This window comes from Hyperoodon ampullatus, assembly GCF_949752795.1.
Source record: "Hyperoodon ampullatus genome assembly, chromosome: 15".
Classification (NCBI taxonomy): domain Eukaryota; kingdom Metazoa; phylum Chordata; class Mammalia; order Artiodactyla; family Ziphiidae; genus Hyperoodon; species Hyperoodon ampullatus.
Genome location: NC_136928.1, coordinates 13,656,171 through 13,682,823, shown reverse-complemented (window position 1 = coordinate 13,682,823; position 26,653 = coordinate 13,656,171). Strand labels below are relative to the sequence as shown.

General features: G+C 43.7%; 1 protein-coding gene across 1 annotated transcript in view; it reads left to right on the top strand.

Annotated features, from left to right (window-relative positions):
• ACOXL (acyl-CoA oxidase like) overlaps positions 1-26,653 on the top strand; it is a gene marked incomplete at its 3' end in the record, with an annotated part of 362,800 nt that overhangs the window by 205,825 nt on the left and 130,322 nt on the right. The window contains 1 exon segment of the mRNA XM_079720397.1: positions 14,238-14,327. Coding sequence (XP_079576523.1) covers positions 14,238-14,327 — 90 coding nt within the window.

Here is a 26,653-nt window from a genome sequence, read left to right as displayed (position 1 = left end):
TTCCATTCTTCTCTCTTCCACTTTTCATTTTATTGTGTTCATTTCGTGGTCACTGTAGCAGTTGGAATATGTACATTTAACATACAAAGTCTAAAATTAATCATTATTTTTCCATTCTCCCCAAAATATGAGAGCTTTGATTGCTTTCACTAATCACTAGCTCCACCTTCTACAGTATTATTGTCCATTACTTTAGTCCTACGGTTTTTAATCCCACGTATTAGCCATCATATTTATTATTATATAGAATCAGGGTTTCTCTAGAACTACCACTTTTTACCAATTTCTTTGCTCACAATTCCTTCTTGCATCTCTTCATTTTCCTTGTTCATGGAGTACTTTCTTCAGAAGAGTGTGGTTCTGTGGCAGTAAACCTAATTTTTCTTTGTCTGAATGTGTCTTTATTTCATCCTCAGTCTTGAAAGGCTAAGTACTGTTAAGGATAGAATTCATGGTTGACAGTTATTTTCTCTCAGCACTTAAAGTTTTTACGGGCCTCCCTGGTGGCGCAGTGGTTGAGAGTCCGCCTGCCGATGCAGGGGATACGGGTTCGTGCCCCGGTCTGGGAGGATCCCATATGCCGCGGAGCGGCTGGGCCCGTGAGCCATGGCCGCTGAGCCTGCGCATCCGGAGCCTGTGCTCCGCAACGGGAGAGGCCACAACAGTGAGAGGCCCGCGTACCGCAAAAAAAAAAAAAAAAAAGTTTTTACTATTATTTTGGATTCCCTTGGCTCTGAGGAATCGGTTGTTTAATTGTAATTTTTCTCTCTGCTCCTATTAAGATACTTTATTTTATTTTTGGTGTTCTATGGTTTCACTATAATGTATCTAGGTATGATCTACTTTTTATTTTTCCTATTTGGGGTCATTTGGGATTGCTAAATACATGGACTTGTGTCACTTGACAATTTTGAAAAATTTTAGGCCATTGTTATTTTGAAGACTCTCTCTTCATGTTCTTATTTTATCTCCTTCTTGGTGTAGGAGTCTAATATTAATATCTGTTACCTCTACAGTTTTGATTCTGTTGATTGTTATCTATCTCTTCTGATTGTCCTTTACTTTCCCTTGCTTTTTGTGATTTTTTTTTTCTTGAGCCCATGAATTTTGGAACTTTATCTTGGTAGTTCTTTCAGACCAGAAAGGATCTGCATTTACCTCTGCCAGATGCCTGGAGACTTCAACTCACTTTGAACTAGCTCCTCTGCTTGGAGCTTTCAGGGCATCATATGGATTCTGGCCCCAGAGTCATAGGAATGCAGACCATGGTAAAAATTCTCAGCAGAGATGTTTCTCCCCCTCCACTCACAGCCAGAGCTGAGACTAGCAAATTTCCTCAATATCTTCTTAAGTGAGGGATGGCGTTTTCTCACTTAACCCTTGGTAGGCATTGTTTTCCAGAGGACTACATTTATACACATGTCTTTATATAACTTCTTACCTGGCCTCAACACCTGCTCCCCATTTTGGACTCATGCTCTGAGTTCAGCCTCTGAGTATTTCTCTTTACCACTTTGATATACATCAAAATGATTTTTCAAAAATATTCTATCAAGCATATTTTCAATGGTTTCTCCTGGAGACTTAGTTTTTGTTAAAGACTATCTCATCTGCCATATTGCCAGTGACAGATGTCCCAAGCAAATCTGGCTTCCCCTCCTCCATGCTACTTAAACTGTTTTGGACCAGTCAGCATTGATTCCCTGAGGCTCAGCCCAAAGGATCCTTCTGGGTCCTCACCTACCTGAGCTCCCAGGATCATTCATCGTGGTTGACCCCGCCCTCCTGGATGCACCCTTGTCCCAAGCTTTCAGGACACTATACTCTCAACTTCCTTTCTGCTTTTTTATCTTCTTAGTCTCCTCTGCCAGTTTTCCTCTACCTGACCTCAGAATGTTGGCATTTTCCATAACATGAGCCTGGGTCCTCTCTTCCCTGTGTAGTTATGCTCTTGATAATTCTGTCCCTTCCACTGGTTTTGAAGACTTACATAGTGAGGACTGTATATCTCTATCCCAGACATCATTTTGCATCTTCAGAATCTTGTATCTCGCCTTCATTTTGGCCAGGCCACTTGGATGTCTCTCCGATTCTCACATCTAACATTTACAGATATGAACGTTTGATCTTTCCACACAAACATACTCCCCTGCCAGGATGTTCCAACTCGGTAAATACCACACCATACACCTGCCATTCATGTGGCCTGGACTTTCTCTTTCTCATGCACGCACCCAACCCTGTTCAACCCCTTCTCCCTCTGACTCCAGGCCACCCAGGTCTCCCATCTTAACCAACTAGTCCAGCCTCTTCTCTCTCACCTCCTGTGGGCTGTGATCACTCAGCAGCTAGAGCTGTCTTTTATTTATTTATTTATTTGGCTGCATTGGGTCTTCGTTGCTGTGCGTGGGCTTTTCTCTACTTGCGGCGAGCGGGGACTACTCTTCATTGTGATGCGTGGGCTTCTCATTGCAGTGGCTTCTCTTGTTGCAGAACACAGGCTCTAGGCACACGGGCTTCAGTAGTTGCAGCACGTGGGCTCAGTAGTTGTGGCACATGGGCTTTGTTGCTCTGCGGCATGTGACATCTTCCCGGACCAGAGCTTGAACCTGTGTCCCCTGCATTGGCAGGCGGATTCTTAACCACTGTGCCACCAGGGAAGTTCTAGAACTGTCTTTTAAAATCACAAGTCATCTTACTCCAAAGATTAAAATTATCTTATGACTTTGCACCTTAACTAACATAAAATGAATCCCCAAAATGCCTTTTGAGGTCCCAAGTCACTTGACACCTGTTTCCAGCCTTACCTTTGGGCTGCTCTTCTGACTCATCACCTCCAACCCAGCCTTCTTTCCAGTCCTGAACATTCTGTGCTCCTTCTTGGCTACAGCGTGTTTGCACACGCTGTTCTCTCATCTGGATCATGCTGTCTCCATTTCTCTTCTTTATGGTTCCAAGTTAAGCCCTGAAAACTTTCTCTGGCATCTAGATTAGAAGGGGTCTTTCTTGTTTATTCTTTCCTCATGGAACTCAGATCTTGTCTTTTCTGCACTTACCACAGATGTTTAAATTACCTGTTTTATTTGTCTACCTGACCAATGCCTGTCTCTCTCCTGAGGACAGGACCGTGTCTGTGGTTCGCAGTGTGTGACATAGTGCCTGCAACGTGAGATCCTCAGTGTACATTTGGTTATGGGACCCATGAAAGAATTCCCTCCCACCCACTCCCCCCAGTTCATAAGCCCTGCGAGTGCAGGGTCACCCCAAAACACACAGGACAGGTCGAGTCAACTTGTCATCACCTCCATTAGAACATCCATCATCAGCTGGGCTCTCAGAAGACCCCACCCCAATCACGGCTGTCACAGGAAAGGGTGCAGTGAGTCTCACACACACCAACCGCCCATATATGTGGGGTTTTCCCCATTCAGGGTGGCAGAGAAACATCGATGTAAAATTAATGCAACCCTAAGACCCAGTCCCTCCTGGCTGGTCTATTTTCCATTGACCCTCCTTTAACCAATAAGATAATATTGATTTTGTCTTTTTCTTCTTCAAATTAACAAAATTTACCCTCAATTTGTTTGGGGGGGGAAGAAAGCCTGTTTCTAATTTTTTCTGATACATTTATTAAACATAATCATATAGTAAAAAAAAATCAGATGTTAAAAACAGCAGGAACATATTAAACTTTCAGTGTACAAAGTTTTGAATCATAAAATATGTTTCATGGGGCCCTCACTGAAATGGGACACAACCTTAATGACATTCACAATTACTTGCTAAGAGGCCCGATGTAACCCAGAAGGCAGGGCTAGAGTAACACATCTAACTAGTATGCTCTTTCCTCCCAGATCCTGGCCTGCATGTCCCCCGAGGATGCTGTTGGCTTGGGGAGCACGGAGTTTAGAGTTCCCTCTGTCTAGTCCACATTTCTTTTTTTTTATTCAGAGTGAAGCAAGCTGATGGAAAATATTATTCACTTTTTGGGGGATGAAATCTCTTTCTTCCCTCACGCCCCTCTTTTTTCTCATCTCCCCAGCCCCCAACCTGAAATGTATAAGCAAAGGCCCCCACTCAGGAGTCCAAAGTGGAAGAGATGAAAAATCATGGAAACAACCATTTCATTTTGTAATGAAAACCCAAGGTGCTAGGGAGTGCCTTGAGGGGATGGCTGAGAGAAGGATTTCCTAAGACTCCAAAGGATTTATTCACATTGGAGAAGCAGTTCACATTGATTTATCTCTGGTGGAGAGCAAGCAAGATTTGAGATAACACTGCACACACACAGACACACAGACACACTGCTCAGGCTGCCAAAACAAAGTACCTCAGGCCGAATGGCTTGAACAACAGAAATTTATTTGCTCACAATTCTGGAGGCTAGATGTCTGAATCAGGGTGTTGGCGGGTTGGTTTCTCCTGAGACCTCTCTGCTTGGCCTGTAGATGGCCGTCTTCTCTTCCATGTGTCCTCACACAGTCTCCCCTCTGTGCCCTAATGTCCTCTTCTTACAAGGACAGCAGTCATTGTGGATTAGGACATGCTCTAGTGACTTCATTTAACCTTAATTACATTTTCACAGGTCTTCTCTCCAAATACAGTCACATCTGAGGTCCTGCAGGTTAGGACGTCAACATAGCAATTTGGGGGGACACAATTCAGCCCACAACACACACACACACACACACACGCCACACTCATGCACACACTCTCTGTCATATTCTTATAGGCCTCCCCAGAGTAAATCTTTAGTTTTAACTTGAGATACACTGGAGGCCAACGTTTCCGGCCTGCCATGGAGAGATTCCCCACACAACATGCAGGGTGAGAACCCAGTCCACTCCCCCATGAGGCTTCAACCACACATGCATCAGGAGCGCTCGGCGTGGACACAGGAGCCGAGAGCCATGTGTGATGCGCAGTCCTCCTGCCGAGTGGGCCTCTTTGGCTCCCCAGTTAAAGCTGAGACAACCGTGAGGCTTGGAAACAGAATCCCAAGAGGGAGTGAGGGAGCCCTGTGGCTGGAAGATGGAGGAAAAATGCCCCGGGCAGGGGTAGGAGGAGAGAACAGAAAGTACAGCCCTGGTCATTTTCCTAGAATACTTCAGACTCTTCTAGAAAGTACCACGGAAGGAGCAGTGCCCTTGGCATCCTAGGCACTGAGGAGGCCCTCCTCCTCCTGGGCAGAAGCAGGTCTCACAGGTGTCGGCTCTGGGAGAGATGTGCTTTGGGAGGGAGACAGTGTGATGCTGATGCTGTCATGACGCCCTGAACAGTGGTCCCTGCCCTTCCCCTCGGCGCCGACGGATCTTTTCCATCTATGGCAAGAACACACTGAGTCCAAATTCCTCATCCTGGATGGGCCTACCCGGGCCTTGGAGGGAGGCTCCAGGGAGGTGCCGGCTTGGAGGAGGTGAGGGCAGCAGCTCTGGCTCCAGGGAGGTGAGCGAGCGTTAACGGAGATGGCGGGGCCCTTGCCTGGGCTTTTCTACTCTGAATCTGGGGCCACAGCCCCGGTGTGTGCCATGAACCCAAGTATGGGGGCCACTGTCGCCAGAACCCGGCTCTCCTCCCAGCTCCGGGGACCCCGTCAGGTGTCAAGTCTGTGACGAGGTGCTGCCTCTCCTTCTGGGCTCATGTGGACACTGCAGGGGGCCCGCTCTCTGACGTCATCTTGGGCACCTGCTCAGTGTCCCTCTAAGTGCCGAGTCTTTGTCCCCTGTCACCTTCTCCCTCCACCCACCCCCAGGACAGCTGGTTGCTGGTTGTCCCTGGGCCGGAAAGCTCCTTTTTTCCCCACAACCTGTAAGGATAGGCGGTCCGCAGCTGGGCTGATTCGAGGGTCCCTTTACCCTCTGGGGGAGCTTGAGTCACCCCTTGTTTGAGCCCCACCAGGAGAGTCAGGGACACTGACCGTTCAGACGACACCACTCAGCATCCAGGCCGGGAAACTGAGGCAAGGTTTACGTTCACCGTTTTGCGGCCCTTCTCCTCGAAGCTGCAGCCGTGTTATCCTTAACTGTGTTCCATCGACTTTCAGCAACACCGTACAGGAGGGCAGGTCCACGTCTGAACGGATCTACCCTGTCTCCAGCCCTGAAAAGTCAGCCTCATCCACCCCCAGAGGTTTGAGCCGGGATCACCTGCAGCCTCGGGTAGCAGCTTCCCTGGGCCTCTGCTGCCCCCTTGTCCCTGCCCCGCCTTGTGCCAGCCCTGCTGCTACTTGATGCCCAGCTTGGACACTGAGATCCTGGCCCTTCTCTGCCCAGCCATGGGCTCTGTGTCCTATTCTGTCCCCATGGCCTTTGACCTTCGTGATCTCTATCAGAGCATGACCAGCCTTGCGCCTCTGTCCACACAGGCTCCTGGGCTTTGCAGCTCCTGCCAGGACGGGCCTGGCAGAGGGATCCCGTACCTTTGTCTTCTGGGTTGTCTCTTCACCTCCCTGTCCACTTCCATGTCCCTCTGTCCAGCCGCCTGTCTGCTTTATAGAGAAGAGCACAGGTGGGCAGCGGAGTTGGGTGGCTCGGGGTTCCAACCCCGTTTCACCACCTACCCACATGTTATTTCCCCCGGTCGGTTGCAGGTACTATATTGTGCCCGTATGGTGTGCCAGGTCTCATCTCCGTGCTGGGGAAGCAGTGGTGAATGGGGCAAAGTCCATGCCCTCACGGAGTGTCCAGTCTGCAAGGGGCAAACAGGCAATAAATATATTTTTAAGGAGTAGATTCTAGCATTCTATTATATAATTATAATAGAATGGAAAGCTATGATGGAAAATAGATTGCAGTGAGGAGACAGGGAGTGATGGTGGAGGGTGAGGGAGCTGTTTCAGACAGAAGGACCAGGGACAGCCTCCCTGTGGTCCCGACAGGCGTGGGGCGAGGGAGACTGCCACCCGCAGATCTGGGGAGAGTGTTCCAGACAGAGGGATCAGTGTTGCAAAACCTCAGGGAAGGTTGGAGCAGAGAGGGAAAACCTCAGGTACCCTCAGCTTCCTCATCCCTAAAACCAGGGTGCTGAGATGCTGTTGTGAAGGGTGGAAAAGATAGCTCCTGTGTAACACAGAACATAAAATCAGTCCTCAGCAATGGTCTTCATGGCTGTCCTTTCTCTCAGCTCATCCTGTGGTGCTGGTTTGTAAAGCCTTGAGAAGATGCTGAGTGATGACCTGACATTGCAGGTGTCTCCGACCTCAGAACCCAGGACTGTCCCTCAATTCGCCACCCATGCTTGCTGTGGGTGACTATGAGGTCCACGTTCTTCCTCCTTCCCCAAATCCAGCCCTCTTACTTTCCTCTGGCTTCCTCCCCTGTTTCTAGCTTTCCTCACCCCCGACTGCCTCCTCAGTCTCCTCTGACTATTCCTCCCATGCTGTCATATCTCTCCTCCCTCTGGAACACTCCATGGCTCCCTTTGCCCAGATCTGCTCTGTTGATTTCTGGGGCTCTCCCCACCTGCATCCCTGCAACATCTACCTCCATCCTTTTGATCCCCCATTCCCAACCAGCATTTTTCTCGGGGTCTTTCTTTCTCAGGCATCCTTTAATCTCCTACATCATGAGATTATGGATGATTTTTCTTCTCTTTTCTTTTTTTCTGGTGGGTTTGTTTTTTATAGTGCTTATATATTGCTTTTAGGAATTCATTTTAAAAGTTCTTTTTTAGTTAGAAAGTGTCTCACACACACACACACACACACACACACACACACACACAGAGCTTATACTCGTTTGTCCCCAAAGAGTTAGGGGCTCCACATTCAGAATTTAACTTCCTCAGGAAGATGAAAGCAAGTCCCCAGTCAGAAACTTCTCGATGTGGCATGTCTTTCCCTAAACTGTCAGACACATTCACACAGAACAAGGATGACCATGACTTTTTTGAACCTAATTAGTTTCTAAATGGGTCACCTCAGCTATGCCAAGGATTTAGACTTTTATGAGGATGGGCCTCTCCAGCCTATTCTAAAGAAATTAGATCATAACTCTGCCCCTGGTAGTTTCAGGAGATTGGAGGCAATGTGTTGGCCTTGGCCACTGCCTTGCAAGCCGTTGACCTTTTTCTCTGCTGCTTCATTTTTGTTGCCTGCAAGCTCTGTGAGGGCCGTGAGCCTTGATACCTGGGCTCTGACAGGGCCCTGGAGAGTCTGGAATCATCAGGATAACAGTCACACGGTTTTACTAACTTTTCAAATAAGGAGGGGTGTTCAAAGCTGAGTTTCATCATCTAGAAGAGAAATAAATTATATTCCACGTGAAGAACTAACACAGGAACATAAAGCATCTTTACATTCACGGTATTCCAGTGCCTGTTCTGTGAGAGATGGTGGGATTCCAGTGCTGACTCTGATGCTATTTTTTTTAATATCTTTATTGGAGTATAATTGCTTTACAATGGTGCGTTAGTATGTGCTTTATAACAAAGTGAATCAGTTATACATATACATATGTTCCCATATCTCTTCCCTCCTGTGTCTCCCTCCCTTCCACCCTCCCTATCCCACCCGTCTAGTTGGTTACAAAGCACCAAGCTGATCTCCCTGTGCTATGCGGCTGCTTCCCACTAGCTATCTATTTTACAGTTGGTAGTGTATATAAGTCCATGCCACTCTGTCACTTTGTCCCAGCTTACCCTTTCCCCCGCCGTAGCCTCAAGTCCATTCTCTAGTAGGTCTGCGTCTTTATTCCTGTCTTGCCCCTAGGTTCTTCATGACCTTTTTTTTTTTAGATTCCATATATATGTGTTAGCATATGGTATTTGTTTTTCTCTTTCTGACTTACTTCACTCTCTATGACAGACTCTAGGTCCATCCACCTCACTACAAATAACTCAATTTCGTTTCTTTTTATGGCTGCGTAATATTCCATTGCATATATGTGCCACATCTTCTTTATCCATTCATCTCTCGATGGACACTTAGGTTCCTTCCATGTCCTGGCTATTGTAAATAGAGTGCAATGAACATTGTGGTACATGACTCTTTTTGAATTATGGTTTTCTCAGGGTATATGCCCAGTAGTGGGATTGCTGGGTCATATGGTAGTTCTATCTTTAGTTTTTTAAGGAAACTCCATACTATTCTCCATAGTGGCTGTATCAATTTACATTCCCACCAACACTGCAAGAGGGTTCCCTTTTTTCCACACCTTCTCCAGGATTTATTGTTTGTAGATTTTTTGATGATGGCCATTCTGACCAGTGTAAGATGATATCTCATTGTAGTTTTGATTTTCATTTCTCTAATGATTAATGATGTTGAGCATTCTTTCATGTGTTTGTTGGCAATCTGTATATCTTCTTGGGAGAAATGTCTATTTAGGTCTTCTGCCCATTTTTGGATTGGGTTTTTTTTTTTTTATATTGAGCTGCTTGGGATGCTTGTAAATTTTGGAGATGAATCCTTTGTCAGTTTCTTCGTTTGCAAATATTTTCTCCCATTGTGAGGGTTGTCTTTTCGTCTTGTTTATGGTTTCCTTTGCTGTGCAAAAGCTTTTAGTTTCATTAGGTCCCATTTGTTTATTTTTGTTTTTATTTCGATTTCTCTAGGAGGTGGGTCAAAAAGGATCTTGCTGTGATTTATGTCATAGAGTATTCTGCCTCTGTTTTCCTCTAAGAGTTTGATAGTGTCTGGCCTTACATTGAGGTCTTTAATCCATTTTGAGTTTCTTTTTGTGTATGGTGTTATGAGTGTTCTAATTTCATTCTTTTACATGTAGCTATCCACTTTTCCCAGCACCACTTATTGAAGAGGCTGTCTTTTCTCCACTGCATATTCTTGCTTCCTTATCAAAGATAAGGTGACCATATGTGCGTGGGGTTATCTCTGGGCTTTCTATCCTGTTCCATTCATCTATATTTCTGTTTTCGTGCCAGTACCATACTGTCTTGATTACTGTAGCTTTGTAGTATAGTCTGAAGTCAGGGAACCTGATTCCTCCAGCTCCGTTTTTCTTTCTCAAGATTGCTTTGGCTATTCGGGGTCTTTTGTGTTTCCATACATATTGTGAAATTTTTTGTTCTAGTTCTGTGAAAAATGCTGTTGGTAGTTTGATAGGGATTGCATTGAATCTGTACATTGCTTTGGGTAGTATAGTCATTTTCACAATGTTGATTCTTCCAATCCAAGAACACGATATATCTCTCCATCTATTTGTATCATCTTTAATTTCTTTCATCAGTGTCTTATAATTATCTGCATACAGGTCTTTTGTCTCCTTAGGTAGGTTTATTCCTAGGTGTTTTATTCATTTTGTTGCAATGGTAAATGGGAGTGTTTTCTTGATTTCACTTTCAGATTTTTCATCATTAGTGTATAGGAATGCAAGAGATTTCTGTGCATTAATTTTGTATCCTGCTCCTTTACCAAATTCATTGATTAGCTCTAGTCATTTTCTGGTAGCATCTTTAGGATTCTCTATATATAGTATCATGTCATCTGCAAACCGTGACAGCTTTACTTCTTCTTTTCTGATTTGGATTCCTTTTATTTCTTTTTCTTCTCTGATTGCCGTGGCTAAAACTTCCAAAACTGTGTTGAATAATAGTGGTGAGAGTGGGCAACCTTGTCTTGTTCCTGATCTTAGTGGAAATGGTTTCAGTTTTTCACCATTGAGAACAATGTTGGCTGTGGGTTTGTTATATATGGCCTTTGATATGTTAAGGTAAGTTCCCTCTATGCCTACTTTCTGGAGGGTTTTTATCATAAATGGTGTTGAATTTTGTCAAAAGCTTTCTCTGCATCTATTGAGATGATCATATGGTTTTTCTCCTTCACATTGTTAATATGGTGTATCACATTGATCGATTTGCATATATTGAAGAATCCTTGCATTCCTGGGATAAACCCCACTTGATCATGGTGTATGATCCTTTTAATGTGCTGTTGGATTCTGTTTGCTGGTATTTTGTTGAGGAGCGTTTGCATCTATGTTCATCAGTGATATTGGCCTGTAGTTTTCTTTCTTTGTGACATCTTTGTCTGGTTTTGGTATCAGGGTGATGGTGGCCTTGTAGAATGAGTTTGAGAGTGTTCCTCCCTCTGCTATATTTTGAAAGAGTTTCAGAAGGATAGGTGTTAGCTGTTCACTAAATGTTTGATAGAATTCGCCTGTAAAGCCATCTGGTCCTGGGCTTTTGTTTGTTGGAAGATTTTAAATCACAGTTTCAATTTCAGTGCTTGTGATTGGTCTGTTCATATTTTCTAGTTCTTCCTGGTTCAGTCTCAGAAGGTTGTTCATTTCTAAGAATTTGTCCATTTCTTCCAGGGTGTCCATTTTATTGGCATGGAGTTGCTTATAGTAATCTCTCATGATCTTTTGTATTTCTGCAGTGTCAGTTGTTACTTCTTGGTTTTCATTTCTAATTCTATTGATTTGAGTCTTCTCCCTTTATTCCTTGATGAGTCTGGCTAATAGTTTATCAATTTTGTTTATCTTCTCAAACAACCAGCTTTTAGTTTAATTGATCTTTGCTATCGTTTCCTTCATTTCTTTTTCATTTATTTCTGATCTGATCTTTATGATTTCTTTCCTTCTGCTAACTTTGGGGTACTTTTGTTCTCTTGGCAGCGGCAGCAGCAGCCTTAGCGTCTCGTGCCCGTCTTTGGGGTCCACACTGATAGCCGCGGCGTGCGCCCGTCTCTGGAGCTCCTTTAAGCGGCGCTCTTAATCCCCTCTCCTCGCGCACCAGGAAACAAAGAGGGAAGAAAAGGTGTCTTGCCTCTTCAGCAGCTCCAGCCTTTCCCGGACTCCCTCCCGGCCGGCCGTGGTGCACTAACCCCTTCAGGCTGTGTTCACGCCGCCAACGCCAGTCCTCTCCCTGTGATCCGACCGAAGCCTGAGCCTCAGCTCCCAGCCCCGCCCGCCCCGGCGGCCGAGCAGACAAGCCTCTCGGGCTGGTGTGTGCTTGAGGGCACCAATCCTCTGTGCGGGAATCTCTCCGCTTTGCCCTCCGCACCCCCATTGCTGTGCTCTCCTCCGCGGCTCCGAAGCTTCCCCCTCCGCCACCCGCAGTCTCCGCCCGTGAAGGGGCTTCTAGTGTGTGGAAACCTTTCCTCCTTCACGGCTCCCTCCCACTGGTGCAGGTCCCGTCCCTATCGTTTTGTCTCTGTTTTTCCTTTTAACTTCTGCCCTACCCAGGTACGTGGGGAGTTTCTTGCTTTTTGGGAAGTCTGAGGTCTTCTGCCAGTGTTCAGTAGGTGTTCTGTAGGAGCTGTTCCACGTGTAGATGTATTTGTGATGTATTTGTGGGGAAGAAGGTGATCTCCACGTCTTACTTTTCTGCCATCTTGAAGCTTCTCCACTCTGCTGCTTTTTGAGTGAGCCATTGCTCGGGTTATTTTAAAGCCCTGATGGCCTGGTTTCCAGGGCAGGGTGTGAACAGTTCAAAAATGTAAGGACAACAGAGAGCCTGTTTCTCCCTCTCTTGCTGGAAGAGACCAGTGCAAAATGATCAAGGAAAAAGTACTTTATTTCTTCAGAATTATTATTTTGAGCCTTTAGCAGGTGTGCTTCTTATGTATAACAGCTTCTTCCAAGGTCTGAGGTGGTAGGTCTCATGTTCATCTTTTCCGTACCAGAACTTCAGGGGTTATTCAAGAACATTCCAACATAGCCCTTGAGCCTTGCTCTCTTCATCTGTAAAATGGGGTAATGCCTACCTCACAGGGCTATTGAGAGGAGGAAAAGGATTAAGTGAAATAACAAAACGAAGTCTGGGTCAAGCACCCAGCTCAGTATTTGGCTCATGGCAAATACTTGATAAATGGTAGAATGCTGATGGTGAAAGTGAGTCAGCTGCGCCCTTGCAGGGGAAACACTCTGGGGCCTGATCACACTCAGTCAGAACCTGATCTCCTGTGGTTTGCCCGGGGATGAGGGGGTTTACCCTGTGGTTATGATGGGGGAGAGGAGGCAAGGCTGAACTTCTCCAGGCTGGAAATGCCACCAATTTCTGTTTCCATAAATATAATCAGTTTACCTTTATGAAAGTTATGAAGGATTCCTGAGGGTTTGTGAAGATGCCTTTGTTTCTGTAAACTAACACCACGTGGAGGGCCTGCCCGGACTGCCGTGATGCTGAGGGGGGACCAGGGGAAGCAGCGGGGCATCAGAGGATGGCTCCCGGGACAGGAAAGCAGGGATGCTCACAGGACTTCAGGCTCTGCAGGCAGTGGGAACCCAGAGTGCCCACTTCTGTGACTCAAGTGACCGTTTTCAGAAATGAAGCAGGTACCCCAAGGATAACGGGTACCTTGAGGTTGGCGTATACAGCTGCCCACGGGAGCATCCTGTGTGACCCCCCCGCCCCGGCCCATGTGGCTTGAAAATTCCAACGGGGGCTGAATCTTGTCATTCCTAGACAGAGCCAAAGTGCTAAGTGCACATACTCCTGGGAGAGGTGATGCGACAGCCGCCTGTGATGTAACTTACATGGCAGGGCTGATTTGGAAGCAGATTCTGAGAGTGGGAAGGATTCTGAGAGTTAAGGAGGAGGACAATGGGCTGGAAGAAAGAGAGCACAGAGGCCTTGAGCAGGGGAAGGGCCTGTGGCCAAACGCGGGCAACTCTGCTCCCTCCACGTCTGGCCTGGGGCTGATCAGCTTTCTCTGGAGCAGATAATTCTCCCAGTGTGTGTGCAGAGACACTTCACCACTTTGGAAAGGAGCAGCAGGCTACTGCCATTTAAATGAGGATTTCAGGAAGTGAGAAAAGAAAAAAAGTAACAAACTGGCTGGAAGCTGGAGTGTATATTTATGATGCAGAACGTTTAATGACATGAAGAGGCAGAGTGGTAATTTAGGCTGTTTTATGTTGTCTCCCAGGAATCGTAGGTATATTTGCTAATTAAAAAAGGGTTTGGGTGGGGGAGGCATCATTCTCCTGCATATTGTGGGGTGTAATCACAAATACCTTGACATTTATTCGAATTCATAAGACTTGGAAGAGAGAGAGAGAAAATTAGCATAATTTGTTGAAATATTTGGGAAAAATGTGACATGACTGTTTTCAAATGTTTTTACTACCAACAAAGGCCATACCCTCAAATAATATTTATGGACCAAAAGCTCATGGGATGGGTCAAAATTCTTAGAATGGCTATTCTGGGTAGGAGGAATAGAGTTATTTTCTTTTTTTCAATTGTGTGTATTTAATTTCAAAGAGAATGTTAGTCCTTTATAATGATGGGACTGCAAATTTAAAATCTGCTTCTTTTCTTTTTTTTTGCAATAGGGTTACATGATGGAAAACCGAATCTCTGGCTTAAAATGTGACACAGTTATGTTTGTAACTTTTGAAGGTGACAGTGTTCTAATGATGCAGGTAAGATTCAGGAAATGTTTATTCTTTTTAAACAGCATAATTTTCAAGATCAAGAGTTATCCAGAAATCTGAAATGCTTTATATGTTTTATCTTCATCTGACGTCTTCACTTAATTGGCAGGTGTTTTTCCGTTAAGCACTTGATATTTGCAGTAGTTGAACTGAGGGGGTGTTAATTTATTTATTTCCTAGCTGATCTTTGATACTGAACTATATATTTTTTTGGCTTAAGAAAACTACTTCTTGTACATATGGAGTCATACAGATTCTACTGGGAAGGCTATTCCCAAAGAGTTTGTAAGGTCCAATTTAAAATATATAGAGTGAATGAAAATGAAAACATAACATATCAAAAAATGTTGGATGCAGAAAAGCAATGCTTAGAGGGAAATTTATAGCATTAAATGCTTACTTTAGAAAAGAGAATATGTCTCAAATCAAAAATTTTGTTCCCACCTCCAGAAAATAAAAAAGTGGAGCAAAATAAGCATAAACCAAGCATAAAAAAGAGACTAACAAAGAAAAGAGCACAAATCAATGAAATTGAAAAAGGTGAAAAATCCATGAAACAGAAAGCTGATTCTTTGAGAAGAATCAATAAAGTTGTTAACTCCCTAGCAAGAATGACAAAGACAAAAATTAGAAAGACTCAAATAACCAGTATTAGGAATGAAAAAAGATATATAACTAGATATCCTGTGGCCACTAAAATAATAATGAGGGAATACTAGAAAATAACTTTGCATTAATAAATTTGATGACTTAGAAGAAATTACCAATACCTCAAAAACCACAAAGACCCAAATGCAGCCACTTGAAATAGACAACCTGTGTAGTCCTATAATAGAAAAGAAATTTAATGTTTAATAATAATACAAAAGCTCCCCCCAAAGAAACCTTCAGGTCTAGGTTTCATTGGTGAATTCTATCAAACATTTAAAGAAGAATTATACACAATCTCTTGCGGAAAATAGAAGAGAAGGAAACAATTCCCAACTCGGTTTTATACAGCTTGTATTACTCTGATAACCAAAAGTAGACAGTACAAAAAAGGGGAAGCTACATATCAAAAACTTGCATGACCTTAGATACAAAAATCCTCAATAAGATTTTAACAAATTAAATCTGGCAGTATATAAAATGAATTATATACCATGAAGAAGTGGAATTCATTCTTGGTATACAAGGCGGCTTCAACATTCAAAAGTCAATCAATGTAATCCATCATATCAAGTGACTGAAAAAGAAAAAAGATCATATGATCATGTTGGTTTACACAGAAAAAGCATTTGACCAAATCCAACAATGGTTCTTGATAAAATCTCTTGGCAAACTAGGAATAGAGGGGAATTTCTGCAACTTGTGGATAAAAAAGTATCCACAAAAAGCTGTAGCTAACATCATGCTTAATGGTGAAACACTGAATGCTTTCCCCCTAAGATCAGATATAAGTCAAGGATATCCACTGGTGCCACTGCTACTCAACATGGAGTTGGAAGTTATGGTGAGGGCAGTCAGGCAAGAAAAAATAAATAAAATACATAGAGATTAAAAGGGAAAGAAGTGAAAACTGTTCTTATTTGCAGATTACATCATTGTCTACATAGAGAATCCAAGGAATCTGCAAAAAACTTCTAGAACTAATAAGTGAGTTCAGCAAGACCACAGGATATAAGATCAATACACAAAAATCAATCAGATTTCTATATACCATTAAGGAACATGTGGAAACTGAAATTAAACATATAATATCATTTACAATTGTTTCAAAGAAAATAAAATGCATAGGTGTAAGTCTAACAACTATGTATAGGATCTTTATGCTGGAAATTACAAAATGCTGTTGAAAGAAATCAAAGAAGTCCTAAGTGAATGGAGAGGCATACTAAATATATTCACAGATTGGATGACTCTGCACAGGAAAGATGTCCATTTTGCCAGAACTGATCTATCTATCTATCTATATTTATATAATGAGATTCCTACCAAAATCACAACAAAGTTTTTTGTAGACATAGACAAACTTATTCTCAGACATCATCAAAATGGTGGAAGAGGCATTTTCTGCCATCTTGCCCCCAAAGAACACCAGTTTTGACAATTATTCATGGATGAGAGTTCCTTTGTGAAAGTCCAGGAGTCCAGTGGAGAAGTTCCAGCACATTGTTGGAACAAACAAACGAACAAAAAATTTGAGATTGAACACATTGAAGAGGGTAAGAGGATAGGCTTCACTTTACCTGCGTTACTCCTCTCCCAGGGTGGCACAGCTAAAGGACAAAAAGACCTTCTTGGCTGGTGGTTTCTCCCATGGGGAAAATGAGAGCATGTGAGTGAACACCCAGCTTCCCCAGCTGTGCAGGACACTGCTGTAGTAATGTAAACAGTATGGTACTGGCATTAGAAAAGACACATTGACCCATGGAGCAGAATCCAGAGCCCAGAAATAAAGCCGTGCATATATGGTCAACTAATATTTGATAAGGGAGCCAAGAATATACTATGAGTAAAGTAAAGTAACTTATTTGGGGGCGGTTATTTAAGAATTGCCATTTAATGTGGGCTGGATTAAAAATTGCTTTTCTTCTGTCTCCCTCCTACCTAAATGTTGTTTTAAAAAACAAGCCTTAAGAATATTCAGTAATCAGACATGGCACTAATTCACATTCTCCATCTCAGCTGATAATCCAAGTGTGTGAGGTTTTTCAACAATTTTCTCTTCAGGAGTATATTTTAAACTCAAGCGTGTGGTTCGACATTGCTTGACCCTGAAGTTGTGACTCAGTGCTTTAATTGCAAGCTCTAGCTTGTAGACACTATGGAAAGGTTGTTTAATTTAGTTATGGGAGTAGTCACAATGTCTAACTATGAAGTGAAGTGGAAGCAGAGGAGAAACAGGGACAGCTTGCTTATTCTCATATAAATGGGAGCATGGGCAATGAAAAAGAGGGACTCTGGACCATGGAGGGCACGGCTGCAGGGATGTTGGGCTGGAGGGAGGCTGAGCTGCCTGCTCAGGAGGACATGTATCATTACAAAGAGGCATAGCACCCATGCAGTAAGAACCCATACAGGGTTTTGAGGCCCAGGCTGAGGAAGGAAGCCAGGGATGGTCCAGTTTCACAGTCTGCTAGAAAGGAGATCACCAGAGACCTTAAAACCAGATTGTGGGGCTTCCCTAGTGGCACAGTGGTTAAGAATCTGCCTGCCAATGCAGGGGATACAGGTTCGAGCCCTGGTCCAGGAAGATCCCACATGCAGTGGAGCAACTAAGCCCGTGCGCCACGACTACTGAGCCTGCACTCTAGATCCTTATGCCCATGCACCTAGAGCCCGTGCTCCGCAACAAGAGAAGCCACTGCAATGAGAAACCCGCACACTGCAACGAAGAGTAGCCCCTGCTCGCCGCAACTAGAGAAAGCCTGCACGCAGCAACAAAGACCCAACGCAGCCAAAAATAAATAAATTTTTTAAAAAAACCTTTAAAAAACCAGATTGTGTAGGCCTTCTTTGGCCAATTTTCCAGATAGACGTCTTCCAGACACATGCTGGAAAAATACTACCTCAAGCTATGATCAAAGGTTATCAAGAGCTGGAAACACTGATTTCATAAGTGGTGTGGATCAGGGGTCCCCAAGACCACCCCCAGGTTTGACAATTCTCTAGAACTCACAGGAGGCCACGTACAGTCATCCTCATGGTTAGGATTTATTGTGGCAAAAGGATAAAACACAAACTCGGGCAAAAAAAAAAAAAAAAACCTTATGCTTTGGGCTTCCCTGGTGGCGCAGTGGTTCAGAGTCCGCCTGCCGATGCAGGGGACACGGCTTCGTGCCCCGGTCCGGGAAGATCCCACATGCTGCGGAGCGGCTAGGCCCCTGAGCCATGGCTGCTGAGCCTGCGCATCCGGAGCCTGTGCTCCGCAACGGGAGAGGCCACAACAGTGAGAGGCCCGCGTACCGCAAAAACCCCCAAAAAACCACAAACTCAGCAAAGGGAAAAGGCACATGGGCAGAGTCCGAAGGAAACCAGGCATGAGCTTCCAAGACACCTCTCCCAGTGGAGTCACAGAGGACATGCTTAATTCTTCCAGCAGTGAATTGTGACAGTACATGTGAAACGCTGTTTACAGGGGGAAGCTCATCAGAGACTCAGCATCCAAGGTTTTTACTGGAGGCTGGTCACATAGGTACCCTCTGCCTAGCACATATTAGAATTCCAGATTTTCAGTCAGAAAACAGGTGTTCAGCACAAACCGTATTGTTTGCAGGAAGTGTTTAGGCACAGAGAGCTACCCTTGTCAGTCACAGAAAGATGGGAACCCTCCCCAAATCCAGGTTCCCAGATGCCAGCCAAAGGCATCCTTGCAAGCACACCCTTCCAAGAATAGCAGTCTCAGGCCTTCTGTGTTAACTCTTCCGCAGTGGTGCTCTAAGATAAGGCAGATACCCTTCCTGATTTTATTGCTAAGAAAATGAAAGATTAAAGGTGGTGGTGAGTGGGGAAGCATTCCCACAACATCCAGAATTAGAAGGAGAGAAGATACTCAGACACTGCACCATAGATAAGAGGATTAAAAACCAAGGGGATGACTTCTGGTTCGAGATCATGGCATGAACACCAACAAGGCAGCTCTTTCCTCTTCAATCCTTTTGAAATAACTAGAAGAAAGAATAGAGGGGAACAGATCTGCAGGGGCATTGACAGTGGTAGAGGGGCCATCAGAAGACAAAGGAGTTTGATAAATTTCTGGAGAATGGGAAGCAGATGGGATGGAATTGATGGATGAGCTCAAGGGAACACTGATGGAAGTGGGAGTTGTTTCTTTTGGATGTCTCTGGAGAGATGCTGAGCCAAAGGGATTGAGAGCAGGAGAGGGATTGGAGCAGAGAGCCAGGCATTTCCCTGAAGGCTTGTCTGATGGCAGGACAGCCATCCTCCCCACATCAGAGAACTTGACTACAGCAGTAGCATCTGCCACAGCTCTGGAAACCTACAGTAGGAAGGACACTTCGGTTGCCCAGAAAGGGCTTAGTCTCCTGGGGTGAGAGACTGAGATTTGCTGGGGAAGGAGTGGGGGCAGCCTGCCTGCTTGTTGCCAGTCGACACAGTCTACCAGGAAACCTACAGCTGACATGCTCTGCTTTGTACCCAGAGCTTTCAGACTGCCTAGCATCCACCAATGGTGGAGAAGGTGGCGCTAGCTACCCTCCACTGGTCAACCTCGCCTTCCACTTGAGTGTTGGAATCAGCCCATGTTGGGGAGGCTATCCCTCTCTGGGCTGGATTCTGTTTTGATTCCACTTATCGAAGCAGAGATAGAAATTTCAGGAGACCAGGGGACAGAAACTGGTCAGTAATTTTCATAGTATTCTTCCATTACTTACAGGGCTTTCAACCCTCTGCCTGAAGGTGGGATTCTTTAGCGATCCTGAAGATACTAGAGCTGCTGTCCCATGATTGAGGCGATGTGGACAGAGCAGGCACGTGCTTCAGAGTTTCTGCAGGCTTTATATATTTCCCTTTAAGCAAGATAGAAGGTCTTCTGACCCTTTCATTATTTTCCTGGGGCAGAGGTTGTAGGCCCTTGGTGAAACTTAATTACACCCTCCACCAAATCCAATTACTGCCTACACCCATGAAATCCCATTATAACTTTCTTTTGCTTCATTAGAGGTACCCTAGGACAGGTTTCTTCTTAATCCACAGATTTCCTAAGGAATATCAGTCAGAGGCTTAGCATACATTGTTTATTACTCCAAGAGCATATATGCAAAAATGCAAATGACCTACAGCCTGACTTGCTTAAAAACCAAGCATGTATCTAGTTTCCTGTAAGAAAGCTGATTCCTTAGGGATTTCAGGCCCCTCGGGGTATTTTCCCAATGATATTCAGATATTTTGTTTTGTTTTTCTTATTATTTCCACCTTTTGAAAATTTCAAACAGAAATTTCAAGAGAAAATTGAAAGACTAGTGCAATAACACTTGGGCATGTTTTCTACTTCCAAATGTTAACATTTTGCTATATTTAAGTGGTCTCTTATTCTCTTTATACACATATTGTGTGTGTGTGTGTGTGTGTGGAACCAGTTGAAAGTTGCAGACATCAGACACTTCATCCCTAAAAACTTTGACATTCATTTTCTAAAATAAGGACATTTTCTTACAAAAGCACAGTACTATCATCACACCTAAGCAAATGAACAATAATTCCATAATACAGGTTATCTAATTAGGATGATCAGAAACTTAAGGAAAAGCCATGACACATAAAAGAAGGAGCAATATGAACAAATAGAATAAGTGGCACTGGGAGAAGCAAAAACCAGTGAATATCCCTGGAGATGTGTGATGACCTGGCATCCATAAGACGAGAACACCCTGCCTTGACAAATGAGCACTCAGAGAACCATAGTGCACTGAACCATAGTAATCATAGTGCCAAGAACCATAGTAGATTAAAATTATATGTTTGCTTAATTTAAAAAAATCCAATATAAAGGCCAAAGGATAAATTTGAGAAAACTTCTTAGAATGACGATCAGCAAAACTAAGTGAAGGTAAGTAAAAGGGAAAGGCTGAGAGAGATGGATGATCATGTCTAGGAAACTGATGACGTTCCTGAAAGAGGGAGCAGAGAACACAGAAAGGCAGACAAATCCAGAGAAATAAAAGAAGACAATTTCCCAGATCTGAAAAAAGTCACAAGACTTGAAATTGGCAGGACCCACCAGAAAAGGTCAGAGCCTGAAAACAGCCTGGAGGATTTCAGATCACCAAGTAAGGACAAAGAGAGGGCCGCCAAACTTTAGACTGAAGAAACATCAGATTATTTACTAAGAAAAGAGAGTCAGATTGACCTCAGCCCTATTAGCGGCAGCTCTGAAGGCTGGGGCAGTGCCTCTCAACTCCACTGCACCCATACGTTCCTAGGGGTCTTGTTCACATTCAGATTCTGGGGTGGGTCCGCATTTCTGCTTTCTAGCGAGCTCCTCAGTGATGTTGACGCTGCTGGTCTGTGGAACACACTTTGAGTGACCAGGGTCTGAAATAAAATGGAACAATGCCTTTAGAATTCAGAAGAAAATTATTTTGAACGTAAAATTTTATAGCTAGCTAAATTATTCATCAAATATGAGCCAGATTTACAGATATTCAAATGCTCAGGAAGTTTACCTTGCCATGCACTTTCTGAGCAATATTACTTGTAGATGAACTGGAGAAAAGCATAAAAGGAATTAAGAATTAGAAAGACATCTATGCTTTCTGGAGCTAATCCAAGAGGAGTATGTATAAAGAAATACCTGCGTAGTAGTGGTGTAGCAGACCCAGAACACAATTAGTCCAAATTAGAACAGGAAGTCAGAAGGATCAAAAGAATGACTTCCAGAAGGAAATGATTTCGGGTCAACAAATAGAATGATTAAGAAGCAGGGAGGTCTTAGTGATGATGGAAAAGGCATATGGTTCTTCTTGAAACAAGGGGAGAAATAGTCCATTAAGACTCCAGGAAAAATAAAGCTGCTCAATAAAAAGCGTGTTCAAAATAGGAAGCAGACTAAAACATAACACAAGAATCTGTTTGACCTTGACATTTGGAAGCTGCTTCTAGAAGGACAAAAACTACTTAAGAATGGGTATTTCTGGAATGAGGTCCTGGAGGTAAGGGATTGGATAGGAGACATTTACTTTTTATTTAAGACCATAATATGGCTTGAAGTTTTTAAAAATTTCCAAAAAATTGAAAAAATTTAAAAATCAAACTTATTTAAAACCGTTAAAAGAAATAGTCCCTCCCTTAAATATAAAAAGCGAGAGAGGGAAGAGAAGGAAGAAAGAGTAACAAAGAAAGGAAGGGAGGCCTCTTCAAGAGAATAAAGGCGGGCTTCCCTGGTGGCGCAGTGGTTGAGAGTCTGCCTGCCGATGCAGGGGACATGGGTTCGTGCCCCAGTCCGGGAAGATCCCACATGCCGCGGAGTGGCTAGGCCCGTGAGCCATGGCCGCTGAGCTTGCGCGTCCGGAGCCTGTGCTCTGCAACAGGAGAGGCCACAACAGTGAGAGGCCCGTGTACCGGAAAAAATAAATAAATAAATAAATAGAATAAAGGCCACATCCACACCCACACCCACACCTTACTCTTCAGCCCTAATGTTCTCCCCACCCCCATCACTGGGGTGAATTCCAGATTCTTCTCCCAGATGAGCTGGACCTCGGGTATTACAATGGGGTTTTGGGACAAGTATGGTGTTGGGTGAGGACTGGACCTCAGGCTGCAGAACCTGGACACCCTCTGCTCCTGGAAAGAACCACACAGTAAACCAGAAAGGACATTCTCACTGGGGCCCCAGCCTTCTGGCTGTAGGTGAACCCTAGTGGTCAGCAGGTGGAGATGTTGAGTTGCCAGAAAAAACACGGTACGATACTCCTAAAATCAGAGGTTGGGTCAACCCAACTGCAGGGCTTCCACTATCAGTTCTAAAAGGGACTGAGATCTGGCTGCAAGAGCAGGGGTACCAGGAGCAGCCAGTACGGGGCTGATCAGTCTGCAGATGACAACTCTGCTTTCCTGAAAGGCGAAACTGCCTTCCTCTTCTGAGGGCCTCTTGGAGAGAGAGAACAAGGGCATGGGCTGAGGGTCTGCCTGACCCAGCAGAATCAGAGGCAGAGAGTTCCAACTGATCTTCCCAGAGATCTGCAGATGGGGAGTTACACCCAGAATCACCCCTGATGATGGCAGACACAAAGAGAGGTGCGTGCAATGGGACCAGAGGTCGGCAGAGGCCAGCCTAGTGAAGGCTGCGAAGGCCATCGGTGGGACAGCAAGAGCAGGCTTGGGACCGAGTCCCAGCCTAGAGGAAGGAGGTGCTGCCCAGGCCAGGGGGCTGCCATTGGAAATAGCGGGAGGGGGACAGCTCAAAGATCTGCTTGGGGATGGAATCGATACGAAGCATTTACAAAATGTGCTCGTTCATTTTGGGGAACTTGGAGGGATGTTGAGATGAAGCACTCTTAGAAAAGCTGACCAAGGTAGTTTGAACAGACGTTTTAGTTTTCTCTTTCCAAATCCATTGACCCATAACAGAGCTGGCCCTAATTCTTTCAAAACCAGATGTTCCAGCATCTAACTATTGAAAGTGCTCCTCAAGAGCTCCATGTGTGAGGTTTGGGTGAAAGAGAGCCTTCTGAACCTTTATCTGTACGTCTGTGCTCATCAAAGTGACTTCTTCATTTTCTGCACGGAAATCAATCTCCCTCCCTCCCTCCCTCCCTCCCTCTCTGTCTCTGTCTCCTTGTCTCCCTTCCTTCTTTCCTTCCTTCTTCCTCTTTCCTTCCTTCCTTCCTTTCTTTCTTCTTTCTTTCCTCCCTCCCTTTCTTTCTTTCTTTCTTTCCTTCTTTCTTTCTCTTTTCTTTCTTTCCCCCTTCCTTCCCTCCTCCCTCCCTCCCTCCCTCCCTTCCTTCCTTCCTTCCTCTCTTTCTCTCTTTTTCTTTCCTTCTAGCCAGGGAATCTTTACAGATTGTCCTCTAAGAAATCTTACCTTGATGGGATATCCAGCATCTAAAAGAGGAAAATAACGTCCTTAGTGGAGGATCATGTCCAGTTGGCCTTTTCTGCAACCTCACTCCCTGGGTGACACCTGAGCTGCCCTAAGGTACCTTGAGTTGCCAGATGTAGCTGTAATAAAAACACAGAACACGCAGTTACATTTGTGTCTGCCCATCCTCCTGGGACCCTCAGGGCCAGGGCCAGCTTCGTGGGGCAAAACCTGTACAGTCATACAGGACCTCGTGCTCAGAAAGTCCTGTGCTTGGTTTGCTGCTCTGCTCTCACCATCTGGAAATTCTTAATAATTTTTGAACAGGGGACCCTGTATTTTTATCTTGCCCCAGGTCCCAAATTCCATAGCCGGTCCTGCCTAGGGCATGATTTAGGACCCCATTGCCACAAGTACTGCCACTTTGAGTGAATCCATCACCCTACGTGGTATAGACCTGAGTGCAGCCTCACTGCCTGCCTTGTCCTGTTATAGAGAGGATGACACCTGCTGGCTTTTCCTTAGAGACCGTGTTTGCTATCCTAATGGACTCTAAGCGTTTCTGCCTTGGTAGCAGATACTACTTGTTAGACTTTTAAATCCAAGTTTCACTGTAGCTGGCATAAATCAGTGAAATTCTCAGCATGTAGAAATGCTAATTGCTTCCTAGATGCCTTGAAAAGCCATTCGACCTAAAAAATAATTTTTATTAATGCTCCATAATCAGTGTTCCCTGATGCATAGGATATTCGTTACAAATGCATGTTTGTGATGTCATTATTCTGCATACTTGCTCAGGCTCACGGCTTCCAAATGTTGGCTGTAGATTAGCTTGATTCCTTCTGCAGATGGGATCTTTTACAAAAGGCAAGAACATAGCTGTTCTGGCTGCTTAGTCCCCTGGAGTTCTCTTAAGAAAGGGACTCCTGAGCAGGTGCAGCAGGACTCAATCTCTGGAAATTTATCAAGTAAATAGAAGAAAATAAAGAGTATTCACATGCTGAACAAGAGAAATGTGTGAAGAGCCACGAAAACACCACCACCACAGAAACAATCACCTGGAAAGAAATAACCTCACAGGTTGCCTTAAGAAAATCTGGTATAAGTTTTCAAAACAGCAGACCTAGATAAGGATGTAATTACTTGTATTGAAAGGAAATATATTTTATTTTATAAAATGGGTTTATTTTACTACTGGGTTCATTTTTAAATAATGAAATCTCTATTACAACTAAAACATTCAACGTATACAAATTTTACTGAATCTCCTAGTTTTGATCATCATTATTGCACGTGAAATATCACTTTTGGGGTAATCTGGGTGATGACTAGACAAAACCTCTCTGTTCTATTTTAATTTAGCAACTTTTTGTGTATATAATTATTTTAAAATAGAAAGTTAAAATTATATATATATAAATATAGTATATTATATATTTTATATAATGTTATATAATTTATTTTAAAATTTATAATTTTTTAAATAATTTATATATATTATATGTTATAATGTATTCAGGAACACATACATGAGGTCAAAAAAAGCACATCTTCATTGCACGCTCAGTTGAGAGGGTGACTGATCTATCCTTGCTTCCCCCTGGTCATTTATCAAATAAAGTACTGAATTTAGAGACTGTCCTGCCCAAACCCCATGGTAGCTGATAGCTTCAACCACTTAATTCTTTACCAAGGGGCATCAATAGCAGAAAATAAACTCATTTTAAAAAATCAGGTTTTCTTGTCTCATGACCTAGAAAAAGAGGAAGGATTCCAAAAGCAAGGAGCAAAAAGTAAAGAGAAAGGAGCAAAGATCTAAACTGAGGAATCTGCTTTTGTGATATTAGCTAGGCCCCAGTGTCTTTCTTTTAAGTTTAGCACCTAAACTCAGTTATTATGTTCTTCTAATTTTAAATCTAGTTAAAACGAGTTGATTTTCCCAATGTAAGTTGCTGAAATCAGAAAGGTGGATGTAGAGACAAAAGTTAAAGGAAATTATTAAGGAATTGAAAAGATCAGATGAGATGCTAAACATAGGAAGGAGACTTATTTATTTATTCACTTATTTAAGAAAGTTTCCTCAACTCCTATCTCTGTGTTGCACATTGTTTGAGGGCACAAAGATGAACAAATTTCGACCTCCTGGCACTTGCCTTCCAGGCAGCAGAAGGACAAGAAACCAATAGCAAATTGTAATGCTCTCTGTCCTCAGGTAGCAATAAATTCAATGTGGAAAAATAAAGCAAGTAAAGGTATGAGGAGAGGGGTGGGAATCAGACCAATTTTTAATGCTGGGAATGTTTTTGCTCTTGTAACAAGAGGGTGATGGAGTTAGAGCCATCATAACTTTAACAGATGAACAAAAACAAAGGATGTGTTAATCCTAGTGATGTGGGTGAAACTGACCTTGATTGCTGTATCATTTTAAGTTTAATTCTAGTCAAAGTTAATTTCTCCCATTTTCCCATTGCTAGTAGTGTTCGATTTTTACACTTACTATGTATAGCAGAAGCCACAAAAATGTTTAGATCCTTTGACCCATAATGCGGTGATCCTCAAGCTCATTGGACCTAATGACCTCTTTTTCATAGTAAATATTTTGTGACACCCCCTTTATTATCCTGAAATGAAGTCATGGGAAATATAACTTATCTAGACACCTGATTTCAAGAATTCAAGACAATACTTCAGAGAAACAAAAGGAATGTGTAATAAGCATAACAACATAGTAAGACTTAACAATGCCTCTATACATGGAGCTGCTGTAGCATCTCCAATGTAGACCAAAGTC